The sequence below is a fragment of the Hypanus sabinus genome, chromosome 2 (genome assembly GCF_030144855.1).
Source record: "Hypanus sabinus isolate sHypSab1 chromosome 2, sHypSab1.hap1, whole genome shotgun sequence".
Classification (NCBI taxonomy): Eukaryota; Metazoa; Chordata; class Chondrichthyes; order Myliobatiformes; family Dasyatidae; genus Hypanus; species Hypanus sabinus.
Genome location: NC_082707.1, coordinates 136,875,609 through 136,901,477, shown reverse-complemented (window position 1 = coordinate 136,901,477; position 25,869 = coordinate 136,875,609). Strand labels below are relative to the sequence as shown.

The 25,869-nt window shown below is 36.3% G+C and overlaps 1 protein-coding gene across 2 annotated transcripts; it reads left to right on the top strand.

The window, feature by feature from the left end:
- Positions 1-5,471: 5,471 nt before the first annotated feature.
- Positions 5,472-25,600, top strand: grem1a (gremlin 1a, DAN family BMP antagonist). 2 transcript variants are annotated; one of them, XM_059990287.1, is made up of 2 exons: positions 5,472-5,910; positions 22,798-25,600. In XM_059990287.1, the coding sequence occupies exon 2, from the start codon at positions 22,799-22,801 to the stop codon at positions 23,312-23,314; it is 516 nt and encodes a 171-aa protein (XP_059846270.1). In that variant the 5' UTR covers positions 5,472-5,910; position 22,798; the 3' UTR covers positions 23,315-25,600. The 2 variants fall into 2 exon arrangements, with proteins under 2 accessions (XP_059846270.1, XP_059846279.1); XM_059990296.1 differs by lacking the exon at positions 5,472-5,910 and adding an exon at positions 6,931-7,004.
- The last annotated feature ends 269 nt before the right edge of the window (positions 25,601-25,869 follow it).

The following is a 25,869-nucleotide window of genomic DNA, read 5'->3' as shown; positions in this document are numbered from 1 at the left end:
AATCTTTGGATCCTTTAGGGTGACTTTTAAAAAAGCAAATTCTTTTTGATCACTGTTAAAAGCAGGATGTATAATAATTTTAACTTGTATATCTGTTTTCTTATGCATGGGCACAAAAGAATATGAATGTCGTTAGAAGTCCACATTGTTTGAGTTAAACATATTTCATTATTAGCAATGAGTAGTTTAGAAAATAATAATGAATTCCCTTAGGAGTGCCTGTAACCAAATCAATCATCAGTATAAATCTCCTTGAATCGGCTGCTATTTTTAATTAAATATTTGTGTGAAAACATATATTACAAAACTGAAAGTTTCTACTTTCCAATCAACCACTGTTATTTGTAATACACATAATCTGTGAATAATGTATCAGATACAAGAATACAGTGGATTCCAGTTAATTGGGGCATCAGTTAAGCAGGGCATCTGCTTATTTAGGACAACTCCTAAAGAAAATAGTTGGGATTCCCTTCATTTATTTGGGACAATATGCCAGTTAGATGGGACAGGAGACCTTTGCAGAACATTTTGATCTAGCATCAGTCACATGCACGTTGTGTTGCAGTTAGGCACTGTATGTATCATGCTTGGAGTGCAGAGTTTTTAAATAGCATCACTTGTGTATTTGTGTTCAAAAAGCTGAACTTTGTCACTGATACTCGGTGAGTAATAAACAGCAAGACAATTCAGAACTGTTTTGCTCGCTGTGGCTTCAAACATTCAGGCTTGGAGATGCCAACAATGGCCAGGAGTGAAAATGAAATCATTTCACTACTTCAGCAAGTTAGGAACTTAAAAAAAATTTGAAAGTATTGACAATCATCTTAAAAATTACAATTGAAATGCAGATTTAGAGGATGCTACTGTCGAAAGCACTATTTGAAGTCAGTATACTGTCTGCACTAGGTTTCTGCACTGATTTTGTTCATTTACAGTCAATAAACAGAACCTGTCAGCATGTACTGAATGAGTACTTCTGTCAATAACTTTTAGGAACTAATACAGAGTTTTATAGTACTATAGTAATTTTGGTAGTGTTCTAACATATTCCATATTTTATTTACATACATAATTTGTTACATAGTTAAATGGTAGTCCGTCTTTTTTATAAATTTTTAACTATTTCCATAAAACTCAGCTAATTGGGGCAACCACTTAATTGGGCCAAAATGCACTGGTCCCGATGTGTCCCAATTAACCAGAATCTACCATATATCCTCAGAGGGAAGGTGCAAATAGGTCATACAAAATAGTTCATCTGCATCCTGATCCTCAATATAGTTCAAAACTCTGTCCCAGCCTTGAAAACATGAATATTCGATGACTCAACCTGCACCGATGCCTTGGGTAGAAAATTCCAGAGATTCATGACACTCCGCAGATTCGTCCTCAACCCTGTCCAAAATGTGTCTTCCTAGAAAACATCATGATTTTCTGCACTGTGAAGCTGTATCATCTGCTTGTACATCAAGGAACACAAGTTCAAAAACTTATTCACTTTTTCCCCACGCAAATTCCACGTATGCATACTTTATTCTGTATCACAATGTTTTGGGGAGTCATTTCCGAATTCTACAAGGATGAATTTCCATTTCCTGAATGACTTTAAGGCAGGTTAACCTGTAATAACTGCCTCTATTTGCTATTAAACTTGTAATTGTTTTTTTCGAAATGTTAAATTAGAAGCAGTGCAATCCATATTTACTTTATCACTGATTATATCCAAATATAACCCCTGTAGTCTTAAAACAAACTGTATATTTACTGTGATATTTATTTACAGGAACAAGAAGGACACATTTCCCTTGCAACCTTTGCATCAAAGGTGAGATTGTGCTGCCATGAATTTTTACTGAACATCTTGCCCTGGTAAAAACAGTGAGCTTACACCTTTTTCCACCATTGGTTAGTTGTTCAGGTGTATGGTCGGTTAGAGCTGAAAATGGTAAGTGATAGGACTTGTTAACAATGCAATTTACAGTCTTAACATGTTACTCAGTGCTGGAATCTCAAAAAATAAGCAAACAAACAAAAAAAAACACACTTTGATGCTTCACTCTTGCAGTTAGTGAGTTGTTGCTAGAATTTTTAAAATTTTAGTTTCTTTTTTTTTGCTTTGACTTCCTGTTTCTGTTCTTTATCCAATTTTCATTTTCTTTATTTACTTTGCTAATTCTAATTTCATTCCAATTTATCCAGTTTCTTTCTCTGTCATATACTTCTAGTTTCTATTCTAAACTAAAATATTAAACCTGTTATTCACCAGGATCCCAGTTGCCTTGCTGCCAACTCCAGCTAACTATACTACATAAAAAAACATATATCCATGTGTTTCTCAGTCCAGAATGTGTATATAACATTCATACCATACTATTGATTGGAATAATCTTCCAAATCTTAGAATTGTTGATAACAGCCTCTCTTTGTAAATTCTGTAAATTTACACATGGTTAATACTTTAAATGCACAATATACTATATTTTATTTTACAAATGTACTTCTCCATATACTTACTCTTTCTGATACACTTGTTAGTAGCTTTCCATATTGCAAAACTGATACACCAATTTAATATATAAAGAGCTTCAGAGCTTTTAACTAATTGAAGTATAGCTGAAAACATTTTAATTACCTGACTTTCACAGGGCGTTACAATGTAAAATATTTGTGTACAAGTTAAAAAGCAAAAGTTGTTTGTATAAATAATACAAACACCTTTTTCTTTCAAATTGTTGATCTGCAAATCCACAAAACATAATTCGAGTTCTACGTTTTTGCAGAATCTATTTGGTTACGATTATACAAGGGTCATAATTGAACGTCAAATGTCCGTCATTTAGACTGATTCGACCATGCTTAGTATAACATTTTTAATGACGGCTCCACTAGACCGTATAAATACCCATCGCGATCAGCATCCTGGGCATATGTTGAGCACATGGGAACAATAAAATTGTTAATCTGATACGATTGTTGCAGGCTGTAGCCCAGATCATTGATGATTGACGGCACTTTTGTGTAGAATATGTGTTCAAGCTAAAACATGGGGCTGTATATCTGCTTCGAGTGGCTGATAACTAAGCATCAAGGTGAATAGACTTTCAGAATGTACGACACACGGGTAATCAGTCATAAATGGACATCGTCAGTTCTGTTTCAGTAGCCCTATAACAGAAATCTGCCAACCTGCTTCAACCTTAATAGTCAATTTATAACCAGCGGTGTAACTACTAAAGATAGCCTGCTTCTTAAAGAGTCAATTTAATAAATTTTCTAACTCCCACGCAAAGATGGAAACTTTCAAGAAAACGCCAGTTCTCACTGGGATAATAATCTCGTTTCATAATAATAAAAATCGATCTACGCCATATCAATTGGCAAAATTGCCAATATCCTGAAATTCACGCTTAGCACATCAACCTCGCTAGTTAGCGGAACTGCGGGGCACTTACTAACAAACTGGTATCAATTTCACCGGATTCCAGGTACCGCAAGAGGTAATCGTGTGTCAAATACGTTTATTTCAAGGACATCACTGCAAAAGTTAAACTAAGAGACATCAAGAACGCATACAAGTCACATGGTCATTCAAAAAAGGACTGTACAGGTTAAGATGTATGCTATTAAGGAGCGCAAATGCTGAAAATATCAGTCTACGGCTTGCATCAGTTAAGGACGCAAATTTGTAGCACTCGTACAAATGCATCGGCAAGTTTGTACATGTAATACATGCTCACACGCACACACAAACGGGAGCGCTTTTTTAAAAAAGTACAGAAACAAAACACATGCTAACAAAAACAGAAATTAACAAATCAGATAGCAATCCTGGACAGAAAATTAGCTTCACGTAGGAGGTTTTCAAAAAAAAAAACAAAATGCAACAGGCTACAAGGTAAAGATACAACATCTGTTCAGATTTAATCATATCCATTCCAACATCTCTCACTCAAGGCAAATCATCCTGATTTCGTTTTTCTTGGGATAAAATACAAACTTGTGTGGATGATTCAATTTCTGATGGTTTGTATGTCATAGCTTCATCATTATTATCTTAAAATTAAGTTATTAAGTTTCGTTGAAGTGTACGAAGTTTCACAGATTGGTTACGGGTTACTGTGAACCATTTCAAATCTCAGAGTGGAATTATACCAAACAGTGCTGGAAGTTTAGTTCAGTTGGATTGTAGGGTAGATTCAAATATGTACAGCAGGATAAAGGAATATGTAGGGTAATTTTGGAATGGTAAGGGGTAAATAGCAAAAAGACAAAGAAAGCATCAGCATCAGAACAGGATTTATTATAACTGATTTATGCTGTGAAATTTGTTGTTTTGCGGCAGCAGTATAGAGCAAAACATACACATTTACTATGTTTCAGTAATACACACGAGGAATAACGATATAATGTTCGTGAGTTCATGAGTCGTTCAGACATCTTTTGGCCGAGTGGAAGAGTCGTTTCTGAATCGCTGACTGTACCTCCTCCCTGATTGCTGTAACGAGAAGGGACACGTCCTGGATTGTAAGGGTCCTTAATTAATGATGTCTCCTTCTCGGGGCACCGCCCTTTGAAATTGTCCTCGATGTTGGGCAGGTTTGTGCCCGTGATGGAGTTGGTATAAAAAATCTTGCACACATTCAGGAAAACGTGGAGGATGATCTTCTAAAAACGTTTATGCAATTGGGGAAACTTTCCTTGCAAATGCGTTCAAAAATAAGTTTCCAATCCAACTATGAATGTTCCACAAAAAGCATTTCCAGTGATTTTGAAATGAGTTTGCTGCGGATTTCCCTTGTTTCAAACACAGGTTGTTTTGAAAATCGATGGTTGGGAAGAATAGAGTGCGGAATGTTTATATGGCAGCTGATATCATCAACCTATACAATCAATCATAACACAAATGTATCGAGTATATTCATGTATCATAAGAATATATTTACTGTGAAAAATTTCCCGGAGTAAGGGGTTGCTTCTCATCAATGGGTCAACACTCGTTAACGGCGGCTGCTTTAAATGATTAGGGAATTCACCGAATCAACCCCTTACCATTTTACCCGCGTGAGATTGACTACAACATCAGTTTTATGTCGATAAGATTACTTTGACCGTCTGCAGAAATTATCAAATAAAATGTCTATTAATTACGTAGATTCACAGCAAGTTTCAGATTCAGATTGTTCTTTTTAACTACAGGTACATCGAAACATACAGTGAATGTGTCATCTGCGTTAATCCCTAACAGATCCAAGGATGTGCTGGGGGCGGCTGGCAACAGTCACCACACATTCCAGCAACATCACAGCATGTCCACAATGGGGAATATGTATTGGTTTCAAATTCGTTCTAATCGATATCGTACTTTCAGGGAAATCCGATGGCTTGGTATCCCCGTAAAAAAATATTTTTCTTAGGACTCAACTTCATACTTCTGTTTCGAGGGATTGCAACGAGTAGGTGAAAGTAATAGTGAAAATGTAGTCATACAAATACAAAAAAATACATCATCAGTTGAGTTTGCAACGTATGTCATATGAATTAATTATTTAATTTCGTTTCGTTTTCAGTTGGGATCATGCGAACCCGACAATGTTTTCAGAGTTTGAACAGTGGCAACAAACGGGATTGACTGTGGTGTCAAACTAATCCAGAACCTGATTTCAATCAGTGGGCGGATTAATTCTGGTGCAATTCCAAGCTTTCTGGCCAATGATCGCGAGAGGGTTTGGGTACTTCCTGGCTTTTAAATATGACTGCTCGGCTCGGGAAGAAATTATACCGCAAATCAGCGGTTCATTCTATGGAGACATCAGTATTCAGAGCTTCCCTTTATTTTCGATAGCATCCCGGCTTTCGCGTGGAACATCAGCCAGCTGCGTACGTGACTGTACAGAGAACGCTGGGCAGGTAAGTCAGAACTTGGTGCATTGTACATCCACTGTGAATTCCGTGTGTTCAGCTGGAAGTCTAGAGCGGAGAGCACCGGCTTGGGAATTGGTTTGGGAGCTTATTTTTGACTCCGACACCGCCAGGTCTTTGCTATTGTCGACTAGTTTCATTTTATTTACGCGCTTACTATCATTCTCCTATCCTGTATGCTTTTGAACTTTTAATCTCTCTTTCTCTCTCCCTTGACCGATTCACGTCGATCGTTGCGCGCTGTGTATATTCCTCCTCAAATTACCATCGGCGTGTATCGCCTGGGAGAGGAAGAGCCTGTGTGGGCTAGTGTAGCCGCGGTGGGCGATTCTGTGCACAGGCACTTACCTGATCGGCGGCAGTGGAACAAAACACCTTTTACCCAACTCTTTTTGGTTGTCAACTAGCTGGGCAATTGAAGTCAGCTTTCAAACACCGAATCACAGTCAAATGCACCTACTGCATTAACCTGACGGAGTGCCGTGTATCACTTTGGCACTTACTTATTAACACAAGTTAGTAGGGAGCAGTTTAGTATTTATCTGACTAATTTGCATTCGCTAGGTTTCAAAACACCGTGGTTCTAATCTACCGGGTGGTATTCCGCAATAGTTCATTTTGCCTTCTCTCTCTGGGTCTAAACTTCAAGTAGCATTACTTTTACTCTCTCCTAGAGGTCAGGTATAATCGGCAGATACATGGATAAAAACTGCGGGAGTTCACAAAAGCCAATGACCCGTGTGGTCGCACGTTTATTCACGCTGGCCTCCTTCATCTTATGCTTTATATGCTCAATTCTGATACAGTACTTGAAATCTTTCGCAGCTTTCCTTGTGTAAGCTACCCCCCCCCCCCATACTTCCCAGTTGCTTGCCCCGTGCTGTGTTTTCCGCTTTATTTCCCCTTTCTACAGCTTTGCTTCTTGTGTTGTGTTCTAAATCCTGGTTTCGTTCTCGCGGGTATTTGGAATCCCTGTCGCGGCTGCCAATCCCGCACTTTCAGCAGTGACACGAATGGTGTCCGTGGTGGGACGTCAGGCGCGGTTCACGACGTACTGTAGTCTGAAATGATTCCAGCTGCAAGTATACTGTTCGAAAGGCCATCCGGCTTAGTGTTTAGAATGGCGGGGTTTCGCAGCTTCATTCGCGTCTTCTGTTGTTACCGAGCAGGGGAGACCAGGGAAGGGGAATCGCAGAGACAGTCGCAACTATGGGGAGGAAGCGTAGGATCTGCCTTACATTGGCCGTCAGGGGGAGGGAGCAGTGAGCTCCCAGAGAGCGACTGATTCTGTCGTCAAAATTCAAGCCGTGCACGACCCGAACATCCCAAAGCGTTTAAAGAAACATTATGACACAATTTTAAGACCGCTCTTCTTTAAAGGAATTCACGGTGTCGATGCTATTTACGTTATCCTGATCCCATTTAGATTGTTTTCAGTTCTGAAGATCTCCAAGAATTTGAGACTAAATATTCTTGTTTTTTTTTATTCGGCTGTGCAGTGTACTCAAATTACGGAGCAGAACGATTCAATTCATAATAGTTTGCCTTTTGCGATTCGCGAGCGATGCTGCCCAAAATACAAACGGCAGCAGCTGCTGCATTAATTCACAAAGTCTGTAAAGGCATGCCAACACGGAGAAGTTCAAAGGAACAGGGAACCATCTCCCACCAGACGGGGATTGCATAGATTAGATCAGTATAAAGCTATGGCTTTAGTTCTTTGCAGCTCAGTGTAAATTTACAGGCTGCCTGATTTCAATACCCAAAATATTTCTAGGAAATAATCCAACTTTGCTCTAGAAATCGTCAGCAAAGTTGTAACACAAGTAATTGATCACTATCTTAAAAACAAAATCTTCACGTGATTGTTATAGTTTAGGCTATCAAGATGTAAAATAGGATGTAGACTAATGGTGCATTTGACAACATTTAAAATGTAATAACACAGTCGCACAGGATCAAAATCTCAACCCCAGCCTAAATTACAGAACATTAATTACCTTTCAAGTGTTAGCGCAAACAAGCGCTGCATTGTGTGTATACGTTTCAAAAATTGAAATTCCGGAAGTCTTTTGCAACAATAACGTATACTAACTAAGTTTTAAATATATTCAAGTTATGTCTGTACCTGGGAAGTTATCCCCTTCCTGCCCAAAACTACTTGTTGGCAATATATTACTCTATGACAATAGCAAAAAAATCAATAAAAATATAAACTTTTAGGGGTTCTATGCTATGATTTTATTATTTATATCAGCCTTTCCATAACATTGTTTTATTCTCTTCTTTTGGAAATTTTAAGTTAAGTGTACTTTACGCGAAATAAGAAACATTTTAAACGTGTTTACTCCACGAGTAGTATTTTAAAAAAAATAGTAAGCAGGTCATAGAGGGATTTAATAGAAATATTTTCTGGCTTCGTCAAAATCTTGTCAGAGATATCCTGATGCTTTAAACTTGGATTTGTTTTGTTAGATGTTAGTTATGTTGTAGATGGATAAATTCCCCTTTTATTAAAGTATCAGACTCTGGAAAATGTGTTGGAAGGTATATGGCATAGGAGCTGAAGTTAATTTTTCTTCCTTTCAAAATCAAGATTATCTATAATTCTAATAATAAGAATGGATGCACCATCAGAGGTGTAGTTTCTTCACAATTTTATCAAACCCAGTAACTCATATTTTGAAATTTTTTAGAGCTGGAAGCGTTCTTTTAAAAAAATTTAATGAAGGAATTTCTTTACTTTAAATTTAAATCAAATAATAAGATTACAAAGCCATGTAATGATTTCTGAAAATTTGGTCAGAATAATTTCTCCTTCCAACCCATCACAGTACATTTCCATTTATTGTGTAAATTCAATAAGCTGCAACTAATCCATTCCAATTACAATAAACATCTTTAAAATCATATATTTGCTGTAAATTCCTGGCCAACCTTTACATCCTACTCTCCTAAAAGTACCCAAAACATTATAGCTTGGAAACTTCTGCTAGCAACTTTACTGCCAAAAAATTCTTTAAATTTCATATCAGATATTCCTCTGATTGGTAGAACTTTTAAATTAGCTTTTAATCTCAAAATGGACTAATATTGTTAAGATATGTGGACATGAATTTGTTAATGTTTAAACCTGTGTGAAAATTACTTTAGTTTCAACCCTCAAAGGTTAAAATATTTGGAAAACTGTTATAATCTACAGTTCTATTTATGAAATCAAACATGCTGCCATCAACAGGATATGATAAGTGCCATTCATATCAATATTATAAGGTAAAATAATCAATATTCATGTAGAATGATAGAAGATTGTGGAGGATTTACTGTGGTTTAATATACAGTAGCTGCCACTCAGAGCTGATGTGTAACAGGTGGAATCATTTCCAGTGTTGGTTTTAAATGAAAAGGGGCTGCAACAGAATCTCAAAACAAGAGGACAAATGGACAATAAACATATTGCTTTATTATATACATTGTGTAGTCAATAACTTTTGCAAGAAAATCTTATTACTTTTTTCGTAAGTTGCACAGACTATCAGTCTGCACTAAAATGCTGTCAACTTGTTTGAGATTATTATCATATTTAGTTATTTTTTAAAATTGCACACATTGCCAATGCTATGCTGAATGATGTGCAAGACAAATTTAAAAGTATTATGATTAGAATGACATTTATTGATGACTTAAAATATCACAGAAACCAAGCTTCAAACAATTCAAGTCACTCCATATGATATTCAAAAATGGTTGAGCACTGGATACCTCAAAGATTATAGGATTTTATTTTACTCTTGGTTTTCGTAACATAATTCTGAAATTGCAGACTTGTTATAGTAATTCAATATTAAATAATTCCATTTTAAATTGCCTTCAAAAATGGGCCCATTAAATTTAGTGGTGAGTCAGATACCTGCAAAGTATTTGATAGCAATCTATTCCACTATTAAAATAGTTTGTTTTAGAATCAGAATCAGATTCATGTTTAGTATCACTGGCATATGTTATGAAATTTGTTAACACCACATATGCATTGAATACTGACTTCTTCCCCACAATTTTTGATGACTAGCATTGGGAAAATAACAATTATTTTTTAAACAAACTTAAAACTTAATAATATTTGGCCTCCTTTATGATATCCTATTCAATTTGCAACTGAACTGAGGACGACACTCAAGGCAGATTTCTTGTTTTGCCTTATTCTTTCAGCAGTCACCTGGCATAAAGTTCATAGTCTTTTCTGAGAAGCAACCCAGTGGGGCACATAGGTGAAGAAATCTTTTTGATTAACTCCTCAGTATAATGTCAATTCCTCTCCATACTTTTTTGATATGGTTAGCACTTAAATTCTTGCTGGTACTTTTACTGCTGCATTGAAACAGTGAAAGAATAAAACACGATTTCACCACTCACCATCAACCACAAAACAAAAGAAGCAAATGCTCCTTCTCCCCTTAGCTGTCCATGGTCATTCATGATTGGACGTAATGGCTTTGCAGAACTTTGATATGATCCATTGGTTTTAAGATTATTTAAGATTTCTGTGATTATTATTTAAGCCTTTCTACTGCATTCTGCTTTTGCTACTTAGTGCACATGCAGTTCTTCATCAATCTGACAGTTCATTTAAGGGACATAGCAGTGTTGGCCCTAGCCATTTGATCTTACAATATCTTCCTCACAAACTGATGGGAACTGGTGTAAAATTGGGGGAGGTGTCCTACAGACCAGACAAACAACACCTTACAGACAATGGGTCTCCACCACAGGACAGACCACTATGGGCTGGAGAAAAGGGACGGTGAGTTAGATCTATGGCAGCCACAGATCACATGTGGGCAAGGAAATCTCTTTGTGATTCTTGCTTCCTCAGACAGCCAATGAATCAGTGCTCCTTCTTTGTGAACACCACTTGGAAGAACCACTGAAAGTAACAGGGGTACAGAACTTCCTCTGGATGGCAGACTTCAATGTCCATCGCAAAGAGTGGTTTGGTAGCTCCAGCACTGACTGACCAAGTTAAACTATCAAGGATTAGGCTGCCAGACTGGGGCTATAGTAGGTATGAGTGAACTAACCAGAGGGATAAACCTTCTTGACTTTGTCTTTGCAGAACTACCTATGGCAGATGCATTGAAGCGCCATAGCATTTGTAGAAGCAGTCACTGTGTGATCCTCACAGAGACAAAGGCCTAGGTTTGTAACAGGTACACCTGCCATTGTGTTCCAGACTGGAATCAGGACAGGTTTGACAGATTAAAATTGAGCAGCCATGAGACTCTGTGGATCATCGGAGGCAGTGGCATTATGGTTGAATGTTGGATACAGCATAGAACCAGACCATATCCCAGGTGTAATATTAAAGAAATGTGCTTTAGAAGTAACTGCATCTCTAGAAAATGATCTCACAACACTGGTATCTTTCAAACATGTAAAAAAAAATTCCCTGCTGTGCCCCATTTCGAAAAAGCAAGGTGGACCCAATAATTGCCAATATGTCCACCCTTTATTATCGTTGTGCGGGATGGTAACTTGAACAGTGATATAAAGTGATAGTTCCTCACCAATAACCTGCTCATCCACACTTGCTTTGGGTACCAATAGGGCCAATCAACACCAAACTGTCACCAGGGCAGCAATTGTCTTAGTGCCCGAGTAATGCTTGTCATTGGATATCAGGGGAAAAAAATGAGTGCAGTCTTGTAGTTCCAAGGTGCAAACATCTTAAGTTGCTTTAGCTATCACCTTCCTCCCACTATACTGTCAGAGTTAGGGATGTTTGCCGATGACTCTATAATATTCCATTCTACTTGAAACCCTTCAGCAACTGAAACAATCCATGTCTGCACGTAGAAGGACCCAGACAATATTCAGTCATGGCATTCGCTTACTCAGACCACAAAACTGCTTGACAACCTCTAAAGAAACAGTCTAATCACGTACCCTTGACATTCAAAAATATTATCACTATTGTCTGCCACATTAATACTATAAAAGAAAGGTTAGAAGCCAGATAATGTTGGGTGACTCACCTCCTGACACCCAAAGCCTTTACAAAAACTATAAGGTTTAAGTCAGTAGTGTGATGATGTGGCCTATATGACAGCAGTTCTAACAACATCCTGGATCCTTCATCCAGGAAAAAGCAGTCGATTTGAATAGTATGTCCATCCATTACCTAAAACATTCAATCCCCTCACTTTCAGCCCACAGTGGCTGCAGTATGAATCATCTACAAAGGACACTGCAGTTACTCACCTCAACTAGTCCAATGACAATTTGTCCTACTGAGGACAAGGACTATTTCTTCCTTTTTCTCCCACTGAGGACAAGGACTATTGCCCATTGGAACACTACCATCTATAAGAGAAGCACTATCACCTACCATAGCAACAGTGTAGATGCAAGAGACTGCCCTTGTTGGAATCTGGAGCAATAAAAGAATCTGCTCAAAGTACTCAGCAGGTTGAACAACAGCCATGGGTGAAAAGGAAATGTCAGCTGTTTCCACAACAATTCATTTCCTCCCATAGGTCCTGCTTGAACAGCTGAATTCTTCCGGCAGATTGACAGAAACACATTTTTAAACTGGCTGTTTTAAATACACAAGTTTAAGAGCTTTGATTCATGATTGTATCGAATCCAAGGAGTAAAATGTGTATTGAGTCTATGCTTTTGGAGTAGCATTATTAGAACGGCAATAATGAAATATTGTATCTGTAATGAGCAATTAGTCACCAAACAATCAATCAATAGAGAAGTGAGCACCATTTAGAAAAGAGTATGTTCATTATAATTTTATTTGGGATTTGATTGAAAAATCTTGGTTATATGCCAATATCCCATTGTTCTATGGATACACATGTAAAAACATTTATAATGTGTCTAAATCTGTCAGCAGCAAGGTGTAATGTTCAATATGTCCCACTAATATATTATTTTAGCATACTTATCAAAATTGGCTGGAGGCTGATCGGTAATCCTGTCTCTTACAACTACTGTTCACACAGAGACAGCAGGATTTTCCCTTTGCCGACAGCATTTTAAGAAATATTTTTTTGCTTAAGTAGGCTATTTATGGGCAGTCCAATGTTGCAGCAAAATATACTTCAGAAAGGAAATGTGGAATGGATTTTTGTAATCACAGCCTCATCATAATGGCAATTAACAGACAGCGTTTTGTCATTTCCTTGGGGCAGAGAAGCAACAATCAAACATCAGATCCTTCTATTATTTTGGTGACTGATTGCAAAGGTTATTGGAAAATGCTGCTTCTCATAATGTACATTGTGGGGACCTCTTAAAATGGGAGAGAAATAAAAATATGTGCAATGTAAGTTGTTGGCTGATGTTAGTTCTTAACTAGAATATAATGTGCAAAATTTAGTGGTTGGAGATTCCACTCACGTACGTAATCTATGTTGGCAATTCAATGAAGTACTGAGGAAATGCTGAATTGTTGGTGGTGCCATCTTTTAGCTAAGGTGTGAAAATGAGGTCTACTCCCCACTTACAGATTCCAAGTGAAGACAAATGTGATGCCCATCTTATGTGTCCGACTACCATTCCAAACTCACCCCAATGTCGTCACCAATGTTTATCCAGATCTAAACAAGTTGACGTTATCATTCATTTCAGAAGTGTAATTACTGTTGTGCGACTTTGTCCTGAGGCTGTGAACAGGACTAGATAAAAGTTGGTTGTTACTTCAAAATGGATGGTCAAAATTTGACTGGTCCTTTCTTCCATCTGCAAGGGACTTTAATTAGCTTACTATGGTCAGTCAAAACATCAGAATATATGGCTGTTCAGCCAGTTCCAGCATTCATTTAAACGTTGGCTCACCTGTAGCATTATTCCATTTATCGGTCTTGGTTTAATAGATTATAATACAGTTACATAGTAAACACCTCTTCAGTTTTGATCTTGCATGACAGATTATTGACAGAAAGAGATTTTAAATTAAACTTTATTTAAAATCACTCAGGAATATATCACCTATAATTTTACAATTACGCCCCTTGTTCTAGACAAATGGAAATAGTTTCACCTTATCTGCCCTTTAATCCCTTAATCATTTTAAACATTTCACTTAGCTCATTCTCTAATCTCCTGTGCTGAAGAGAACACAGATTCAGTCTATGCAACCTGTACTCAACATTGAAACCACTTAACATTGATAACCTTCTGGTGAAGTCTGTAGATTATGCTTCCAGTTCATTAGTCGATGAGAATTGTATCTAATGAACCTCTAAGAGTAATTTTTATAGGTACAGAGAATATTTAATGCAAAGGTATTCACACTTTTTTGCTCTTGATAACAATGAAAAAGTGTAGCTCTAGTTTTGATCATATTTTTATGGTGTATTGATAGCAAAACCAAAAGTCAATCAATAACATTATTTGCTTTTATGGACTGACATATATCCATGTTTAAAAATAAAAGTCAGGAAAATTTCCTATCAGGACGCATACCCACAAAAAGACTCATTGATGAGTAAAATGGTAATAGGTCCATGCTATAGAGAGTTCATATAAGAAACTGGTTATGCTACTTATGTATGTGACAATAAGCTTGTCTCCACACTACTTTATCGTTTGCTGCTGGTCACCTTATGTACAGAGACTCCTGTGCTTAGTGTCACTTTATGTACGTACAATCAATTTATGTATGTAAGCTATCCTATGTATTTTTATTTATTGTGCTTTTTAATTATTGCACTCTTTATCCTATTGTGACTCTTTGTGCTCTTTATTTCATTCTCCTTTACACTTGTATACTGGAGATGATACTAAACAAACTTGAATCTTGAATCTTAAAATTGGTATAAGCTAGTAATTACTAGTATGTAGTTGAAGATTGCTACATGAACATTTTCTAATTAATATTAATACTTACTCTTTGGTTCTATGTGATATATAGAATGGAATCAGTAAGCAATGAATAGAAAACCAACCATCATAAAGGGCAGAAAACAAAATAAAGATTTAGAGTTCTTACCAAATTAAAAAATGTGATGACAATTCAGAAGTTGAAAAATACCTTTGAATATCTTATGCTACAGTTGTCCTGTAGGAAAGTAGAATATTGGCTGGCAATATAATTCATTTAGACTCATTGTAGGGACCCAGTTCACATGATATGTAATTGAAAACAATAAGTAGTTCAAGAGGGTAATAAATTTTTTTCTAACACATCTGGATTGTGTCTCCCATTGAAATCAATCAGAGCTCAAGGGGGCAATAAATGCATGCATTGCCTCAGGCAATACATGTTTTTCACACTTCAGTCTCTCCAAAAGTGTTCAATGGTAACATTTTCTTAGAAATTCTTCATTTATTCATATTCATTCACAAGATCCCTGAGCCAAATAACCTTGTTTTCCAGTTATAGATCCTGAAATAGTGAAAAACATAATTTGCATTTGAAATACTTTAATTTCATTGTGAAGGAAGAATGTAAATATTTGCCCATTAGGACATTGATCACTTTCAAATATGGAATGAAACAATACAAACAACATCAGTATTAATCTAATAATGACTGCAAATGTAATATACTGTATAATGCCATAGTAACCAGAATCTCTTTCCCTCTGTTTTCTTTTCTTCTTTTCAACTAACATTGTTTCTTTTGATAGGTCCAACTGTTCCATCTGTGCAAGTATTCATGTATACTTCAATTTATGAAAACTAACAGGGAGTTAGTTTTCCACCCTCTAGCCAATGCATCACTAAATACTGGTAAATCACCCCCAGTTTCATGGAGGAACAAAAAGAAACTTTTAAATTTGAACCAAAGTTTTAACTGGAATCAAATAAGCATGAGTTGATATTGCTAACCTTCATCTGAAGTTCATGAAAGGAAGCATTTATCCTTAAAATATCTAAAAGGCAATTCTTATGCAATAATTTTAAAGATGTAAAAACACTTTGAAAGATATTATACATATTGCATCACCTGTAATGATTGCACATCAAATATAATGCTTCCTGATCTCAGGAAGCACCTCTCCATTTCAAAGAATAACCATTAAATGAAGTGCTGAGCTAAACAGGGAGGTGGAAGTAAAATACAACACTGTTGAAGACAGTGGAACAAAATGAAACGATGAGCCTGATTATCCTGTGGTCTTGTGTATCTGTAGTTATCTTTACAATGTGTCCTGTGGTATATTAAATCAGCATAACATCAGCACGTAGAACCTTATTTTGTTAATCCAGGACATCATTTATTTTGACAAAGGGAAAAGAATAGATAACTTCTAAATAATGAAAATGTCCAAATAAATTTGTGTCAAACACGACACTAGAGATTCCAATACTTGTTACTGTCATTCCTATTTCCTGTACTTTTTGGCAGTTCAGTAACTCATGTGGATTTTGGAGTTACTTCCCTGAGTTTATTCTAGGATACAGACAATTATGCCAAACAGGAAAGATACTAGCTTGGACAGAAGACTGGCTGACTAGCAGGAGGCAAAGTGTTACAATAAAAGGGACCTATTCTGGTTGGCTGCCAGTTACTAGTGGTGTTCAGCAGGGATTGTTATTGGGACTGCTTCTTTTCACATTATATATCAATGATTTGAGTGATGGAATTCATGGCTTTGTGATCAAATTTTCAGACTTCACAAAGGTAGTTAGAGGGGCCAGTAGTGTTGTTGAAGCAGGGAGTCTGCAGAATGACGCATAGATTGGGAGAATGGACAAAGAAATGGCTGATGGGCTAAAGCGTAAGAAAGTGTACTGTCATGCACTTTGGTAGAAGGAATAAAGGCATAGACTATTTTCTAAAGAGGGAGAAAATTAAAAAAATCAGAGGTGCAAAGGGTCTTGGGAGTTCTTGTGCAGAATTCCCTAAAGGCTAATTTGCAGTTTGAGTTGGTAGGGAAGGCAAATGTTAGCATTCATTTCAGGAAAACTGGAATATAAGTGCAAGGAAGTGATGCTGAGGCTTTACAAAACCCCACTTGTAGTATTATGAGCAGTTTTGGGCCCCTTATCTAAGAAAGAATGAAAGAAGTTCATGAGAATGATGGGGGATCTCATTGAAATTTATTGAATGTTCAAAGGCCTATCTAGAGTAGACGTGGAGAGGATGTTTCCTATAGTGGGGGAATTCAGGACCAAAGAGCACAGCCTCAGAATAGAGGGCCATCCACTTAGAACAGAGAAGGAATTTCTTCAGCCTGAGAGTTGTGAATCTGTAGAATTCATTGACATGGATGGCTGTGGAGGCCAAGACATTGGGTATATTTAAAGATGAGGTTGATGAAATCTTGGTTTGTCAAGGCATCAAAAGCTAGGGGGTGAAGGCAGGAGAATGAGGATAAGAAGGACAATAAATCAGCCATGCTGGAATCGCAGAGCAGACTCAATTGGCTGAGTGGCCTCATTCAGCTCCTATATCTTATGGGCTTATGGTCTAAATTGTTACTTATACAATAACCCATTTACTTCTGTCTATAATAGAATTGTGTCCAAGGATAAATTTAACTTTAAAAATAGGCCTCTTATCTTTCATGCCAGATTGTTTTTAAAATAAAAAACATATTGAGTTTATACCTTAAAGCTATAACTATTCAACAATATAAATATTGTAGCTTTAAAGTATAAATTTCATCAAATGTACAATTCTCATTTTATTAACTCAGTTTTACCTTTAGACAATTTTGCTTTTATTACTGTAATAACAAAAGCTGCAGATTATTTACTAATTATTATAGTAGTCTACAAACTAGGTGAAGGGATGAGGTCTGCGCAAAGGAGAAATTTATACTTGGTAAATTGGGTGATTGCATTGTGCAATACCTCCATTCAATCTACAGTTGTGATCCTGAGCTGGAACTGTTATTTCAATTGTCTGTGTTACTTTTGTTCTGAGCCCTGCCTCTCTTTGCTTTCAAAATCCTGACAAACAATACCACCAACCTCAGGGACAGATTCAATCCCGCTGTTATCAGACACTTCAACAGATTTCTTTGAATGATAAAGTGGACTCTTGACCTCATAATCTACCTTGTTATGAGATTTCACTTTGCAGTTTACCTGCAGAGTACTTTCTCTAACTTTACAATCCATTCTGCATTGCCATTGCTTTATCTTTTTCTTTCTACCTCTACGCACGGTACAATGATTTCATCTGTATAAGTGGGCAAGACAAGCCAAACACTGTTTCCTGGTAAATGTGATAAAAAATAAACAAATACCAATATAAGCTTAAGGAATAACTTTTCTAATTCAAACTAGGCACCTTACTAACTAGCAGGCTCATTGATACACTGAATTATTTACAACTATTTTTGTATTTTTATTTCAGATTTCAGCATTCCTAAGAAATTGCTTTCACATTCTGCATTTGTAGCTCTCCTAGACTTTGATCACCTGATTCAACACACTCTTTTGCCATTTAATCATTCTTTTTGTTCTCTCTTCCCTTCACTATTTTCCCAGCATTTTATAACTTGCTTTATCTAGCTTTTCCCAGATCCAATGAAAGGTCATCAGCTTGAAGTACCAAGTCTGTTTCTCTTTCCATGGGTGCCACCTGACCTATTGAGTATTTTCATTACTTTCTGTTTTTACTTAATACACTGATAATTTTACCTCTAAGCAGATAGATGAAATAGTTCAATTCCCACCATGCCAGTTGAACAATGTAAATTTAATAGATCAAAAAAATGATGCCACACATGTGGAGTTAAAAGCTATTTATAGTGATGACCATGATGAAATTCCTCTGGTTTGCTAAATTTTTTTTATGTTATGTTTCTCTGGCCTACGTGTGACTCCAAATGTGGTTGGTTTTTAACTGCCATCTGGGCCACTAAGCCACGCAGTCATATCAAATTGCTATAGTTTCCTAAACATAGCATAGTGGGAGTGAGCACCTTTCACACAAGGATTGCCATGGTTCAATATGGGCGATTTACGAACTATTTCCAGTAAGTATTAAATGTTGATAGTACTAATGAGAATAAAAGAACCAATGTATCTGGAGTTACACACAGAATTTGTTGTGGGTGCCATCACTTTAGATCATTCCTGTGAGTAAGAGATTGATTTAGGCAACAGTTCCTCCAAGTGGTGAGCACGATAAAATTGAATGTAAAACTAAGAAAATAAAAATTAAATACCTAATATTTTGCTAAAGAAATAAAATAATTTGTACATATTTTTAATGTTCATTTTTAATTTCAATGACTGTGGCCATACTTCTTTAAGGAGGTCTTTACATTTCTCAAATAATTAATCAAATGATCCCCAATATATTTTTCATTTGGCCATAAGTCATATGGGGACAAGGAAGGGACTGGGTATTGATAGTGAATGATCAGCCATGATCTCAGAATGGCGGTGCAGACTCGAGGGGCCGAATGGTCTACTTCTGCACCTATTGTCTATTGTCTATTTTAATTTGGGAGATGTCACTTACACTGAATACTCTGTTGCGTACAGATTTCTTTCAATAATTCTGGGCTCAATTTATTTACAGTTTCAGCCAGGCAGAACTATGTTTTGATTGACTATATTCAAATTGGCTTGAAATGGGACATCTCCAACAGAGTATGCTTGAATTTAAGGCTGGAAATAGTTCTCCCCTGTCATTTACAATATAAACATCTGGAAAATAATGGGAAGAGAATTGATTCCAAAGCTGTAGACTCCTCAGCACTTTTTAAACCAGGTTTGATACTGCACCAGATTCATATGTGGCATTAAAACAAAACAAAGCAATATGAGGGACCAACTTTGTAGAATATAATTTATTTCTGAGTCAGATCATTCCCTGATGCTTGCTGGTCTTGGATGGCCAGTGTTGGTTTGAAGCAAAATTATTTTACAGCAAAACTACGCTAGTAGTACAAATGAATCCCTAGATTAAATTCTGTTAGGATATGTTGTGTACCTGACAGGGTTTCACTTCAATTCAGATGATGCACTTGACTATTAATATTATCTCATAGGATCAGTCTTGAAGATGACTGACAAATCATTTCAGGAAGATAACAGTGAGAGAGTAAATGATAGTAAAGATTTGAGCAAGGTGTAGGATACATGATTTTCAAAATTAAAATTGTGACAGTGGAGATTAATTATTTGATCACATTTTGTATGATGATTCTCTACCTAAATGCTGGCTTTCTCCTCAATGAATTAACTGCAACTTGAGATTTCTGTGTAAATACAACAATCACTAAGTTGTGGTCAATTGTTCACTATGATTCTTTTGACTGGATTAAAAGTGATGTGAAATCAGAAAAACTGAATAAATAAAGAACATATTTAAATATCAGAAACAAAATAAAGAAAGAGCCTATTGGTGCAATTGTTCCATTTATTTCAATGAAAGGAAATGGCTAAAAGGAACAAGGGTAAATTAAGGAATTTAGTTAAATGTCTTTACTAACTTTTTTTGATTTATTTTTTTTAGTTTGAATTGTTACTTACAGCTGCAAATCAATTAAAATAATCACAACTAATAATCAAGATAATTGTCCTTTTTGTTAATAATAGAATACTAACATTCTGGAATTGTCCAATGGTAGATACCCTCTTTGTTTTTAAGCTCAAAACATTCCATTAAAAGTTTTTTTTTACTTTTAAACCTATGTCACAAATGATTCACTTTAGTTCCCAAACACTTTCAAATATCTAAATTAAGATTCTAGAGAATGATCTTCATTTGGTTGAAGGAGAGCACTCCACACAATGCAGAAGTTCTTAACGCAGAACAAGGCAAGGCAAGTTAGCCCTTTAACCCACTTTAACCACCATCATAGCTGTTGCAGGTGTACCTCATATACATTTGCAGCCACTCCTTAAGACTTGAACTGTAGCTATCAATAAACAGTTTGCCATAAATGAAAGAGGTTTACGTTAAGAAAATGGTTGAAATGTATAAACATAAATAGTACCTTGTATTAATGAGCGTAATAGCTTTCAGACTTATAGCTTGTATTCATGTTTACTAATCAGATAGATTTTAACCAATTTTAGTTCGGCTAAATCAAAGATAACAGATATTGGCACAGTAAATTTTTCTTTAAGGATTTGCACTTAAATAAAATAATTAAAGTAACAAAAAGTTAAAGCAAACAGCAAAACAAAAAGTAAATTAGAATAAGGTAAAACGAGCACTATGTATGGAAAAGAGCACAAGAGAAACAGCCAAGAGCAACTAAGATGGATTTCACACATATCTATCTACAAATAATTGAACAAACTTATAAATAATTGAAAATGGTGAAATTAGTTAGCTAGTTAATGTTCTTTCATGTCTTTATGAATATTCACTTTAACACTGTCATTGAAAACATTGTCCTTTAGCTATGCAATTAAAAAGAACATAGATATGTTGTAAAATAACATAAGCTTGACTTGTACCTTTTCAACTGGCTGTCTGCCAGAATGAAGGGAAGTGCTGTTCACCAGTTTGCAGCTTAGCACCCCAGGTTTGTGTATGCAAGATGCATGGTGACACGTGAATGCCCTGTCCCTCAAGGAGTGACTTGCTGATAAGCAGCTCCAGGTTCACCTTCACCATGTGCATGAATGCCAACCACTTATTTAAAAAGACCGTTTGCAAAAGGTGTAAGTGTTTGACATCCTTCCGTGCTGTAAAGTATTTGATAGTCTGTAATAAATGGTTTAAATTTATTTAAATCACATTTGGATGATTTTCAGAGTTTGATGAAGTACTTAAGATGCATTACCTAAGGTTTTTTTCCCACAGGATGGAGCTTTCCCCACTCTGCTGGACAAATATTGGGGGTTTGGTTAACTTATCCAGCTCACTGCATCTTGAAATACTTGTGAGTCTGGGTAGTCCTGAGTCACTGCATCTGTATAAATGTCAATAAGGAGATGCTGGTTTGGAGGTCAACATTCCTCTACCTGTGCTACAGTCCATTTTCATGACATTCTAATTAGTGATTATTTTGTAAATAATTATTGAGAAACATATCACCATTATTTAACTCTTCAGTTTAGGTTATTGGAGTATTTGCCAAGTGTTACCAAACTGACCACAGTGTATATCACTAGTAAGATGACTAATAGGGGTAGAAATCTCATTTCTTGATTCCCATTGTACAGATGAAAAGCAGAACAAAAAAAAAATCAATCCTTGAGTGGCATTATCATGAATCTCAAAGACTTCTGAATGGCATATGACCTGGCTACCATTTGAGCTAATTTTTTGATATTCCCAGTGGCCATCTGAAACAAGTGTTTGGACTCTTATAATAGAATCAGACCTAATCTGTTCTGGAAACACCAGTAGCTACTGTGGCCAAAGTAAGTGGAGAGAAAAAGATACTGCAGGAGTCTGGGGATCATTTGACATTTCCACTCGTCCCGTATCTTGGGAGAATTGGCGCATAGATTGGCATGTGCCCAGCAAAATGCTCAAAGACCCTAAGGCCCAATTTCAAACTAAGGAGGTGCTCTTGCTTGCTGTGATTATTTATTGTATATGAGACTGTTTGATTAAAAATAATAATTATTCCACATTTATTTTAATTGAATTATTGCCAACGAACATATCCGGCAAGATAATTTTCCTTTGATTGATGGCTAGCATATATTTGAGTGCATTTAAAGATGTGAACATTTCCAAAGTGGCAGTCTACCATAACTGTGTGGGTTTTAAAATTGTAGTCCATGGTGTAAGTACTAAATTACCTCATTCTGTACCTTTGGTGCAGAAGGATACTGGCAACCCACTCCTGTCAACTAATCATAATTAGATATTTTCAGTAGATGCATCATTGCCTGAAGAACAATGTGTGGTCAACCATGTCACAAATATGTTGTTAAAACTTTATAAATAGATATACTCACTGAAGGCACTTTGCTCTCTTTCTCCAGGATGAACCGAACCCTGTGTGTGCTCTGCATTTTTCTGTTACTGTGGTGTTTTCTGCTATGTACCAGCGAGGGAGCTGGGAAGAAGAGAAATCGTAGCTCCCAAGGAGCAATTCCCTCACCAGACAAAGGCCAGCCAAACACCTCGGAGCAGGCGGGAAACCGGAGCAATGTGGATGAAGTCTTGGAGTCGAGTCATGAGGCACTTCATGTCACTGAGAGGAAGTACCTGAAGCGGGACTGGTGCAAAACACAGCCCCTCAAGCAAACCATCCATGAGGAAGGCTGTAACAGCCGTACCATCATCAACCGGTTCTGCTATGGCCAGTGCAATTCTTTTTACATACCGAGGCATGTCCACAAGGAAGAAGGCTCTTTTCAGTCCTGCTCCTTCTGTAAGCCTAAAAGATTCACCACCATGACAGTCACCCTAAATTGCCCTGACCTGCAGCCTCCAATTAAGAAGAAAAGAATCCAGAGAGTTAAACAGTGTCGCTGTATTTCCATCGATCTCAACTAAAGTGGGAAGAATACCATCATCACCATTTGACAACCTGCAACGTAATAAACCACAGTCATAACTCTGGGACAGATGCATTTAAATATGTTTGTATCCTCAGTTACCTTTATCTGTTTAAGGACATGGATTCAGATCCAATCCCCGAGTAGATAATTTCCACTGTGTGGAGTGTGAATAGTCAGAGAGAAGGATATGAATATTTAAATAATTATTTCAAAGCTCTTGTTCAGAACATTGTGGTTATTTAATAATTAATTTCCATTTCATTGTGTGAGATTGTATTCAACTTAATTTTGCCCATAATACTACAATGCTAACCAAAAGGGAGGTAATTCTGGTATTCATGAAGTTTATTGAACAATTACTTTACAATTAAAATCATGCATAACTCATTTTAAGAGGCTTGACTTTAAAATATATTTGAACTAATAAAATATCCAGTAGTTTACTTTGTAATTGGCTGGTCATTCACAAATATGCTTCCAATGATTGCCATTAGAAGTGCGACTGGACAGGAAAAGCAATCACCTAAGCAAGAAATGCATTCTTGGACAATGCTTGTCTTTTGATTGCTTTAGCAGCAGTACAAAGTGCCTCTGTAACCAACTGCTGGATGTGCACAAAAGCTTCGAACTTCAAAATACAAGTACAGAATCACTTGTAAACCACTTAGATGCACTAAGCATCCATCTTGATATGTTGTAAAAAAACAAGCATTTTTAATGGGCTTATAATAAAAGGGCATGTTACTTATTATACACCCTGAAGAGCACAATTATGGGAATAATTAACACCTTTGCCACCTACACGATAGAGAATGGCAGGACTGAACCTAGATCCTTCATACAACTTTACTGATTTCTTTATTTTTCCGCTGAGATGATTGTATGGAGAGGGTACTATTGCTGCTACATATATATATTAAGTATATGATGAATGCAGAGATCAAGCCTTGTGTCATTCATTTACTACTATAATTACATGTTTATATTCCCCCTGAGGCTGTTACTTTTTGACATGCTTGAAATATCTCCTTTTGCAGACCAAAGAAAGAACAAAAGTGGTACTTATGAATATATTTGTAGAAGGCAACAGTATTTTGGCTTTTAAATTAATGCCCTTAGCATAAGTATGTATTATACTTGCTGCTTTTTACTGTTAAAAAAAGTATATTGTATGTTTCAGTTACTGCTGTTAAGTATTAAATTGTTGGGTTGAACAGGTAGCACTGTGATGGAGCATCATTGCACAGTAATGGGTGGATTGGTGGGATTGGTGGGATATAAAGTTACACCTGGTGCTTCAATGCTGAGCATCTCATTTTGAACAGATTACTACAATGTGGGAAAGAGAAACTAAAAGCTTTCCTGTAACATGAATCAGAATTAACTTTGGACCTTCCTCATGCAGATAAAGCATGTTTAGAAGTAGCTCATATGTTCTCAGTGGCACTCAAGAGAATGCAGGGAAAGAGAGGATGGTGAATGACAAAGATAAATGAAAATAAATGGGTAGTAATCACGTGTTTTTGTTTGGTTGTTGGAGAATGATTTTCATTTTGGAATAAATGTATGGAATCATCTGTAATTCATTACAAAATATAAGCTATTCATATTGAAATGACGGACTTATATCAATATCAGAATAACGCTGTCAGATCCCTGATCACTACATTTTATAAAAAGAAATTTTGATCCGAGATTCAAAATAATACTACCCATACTGAATATAATAAGCTGAATCCAACCTGGATTTAATGTCCTTGAAAACATCCCTCTGAATTCCATTAGTAAGTTTTAGTTAAGATTGTGAAGAGGAACCAGTGCATTTCTTCTCTGCTCTCTTAGGGAGTGTCAAATCATGAAAAGAAGCAGGAGTAACCTTCTATTTGATAATTCTGCAAATCTTATGCTTCAGCAGCATTACACACTGAATGAAAACGCGATTGCATGATCATGGTGCTCTCCTGTATAGTGTAAGCATGATGATTCTGCTTGGTATAGCCAGGCATCATTAGTAGCAATTAATTAGTTTGACTCAGTAATATTAAATGATGAGCACTGTATGTATTTATGCTTACTTGTGCATTGTAATACTTGTACTCAATTTACTGCATGTACTGCAGATTATTTCGTTGTTGAGCTAGCTTATCTTCACTGCCTCATCCAGATGTGGTAAGTTTAAAAAAAACAAGACATCATAAAGATATTGTAATTAAGCAAAATAAGATTTCATTCCAAGCATTTTATATGCCATGTTAACTGTTAATACACAAATAAAAACTACCTTCCGAAGCACTGCATTCCATTTTATTCTTGCTAGGAATTTGCTCCTTGCTGTGATTTTAATACATTGCTCACCCCTGTGGTTTTTTTCATCATAAAAAGTACTGAATTACGACTAAGGGACTCAAACCTATAATTCATTGTGGGTACTTCAAAACACATTGTATAATTGTGTTTGAATCAAATATGTTTGGTACATATATTAATGGTGACTAAATCACAGATTTTCATGCATACATCCATCAATTCCTTCCAGAAAATATGAGCAAT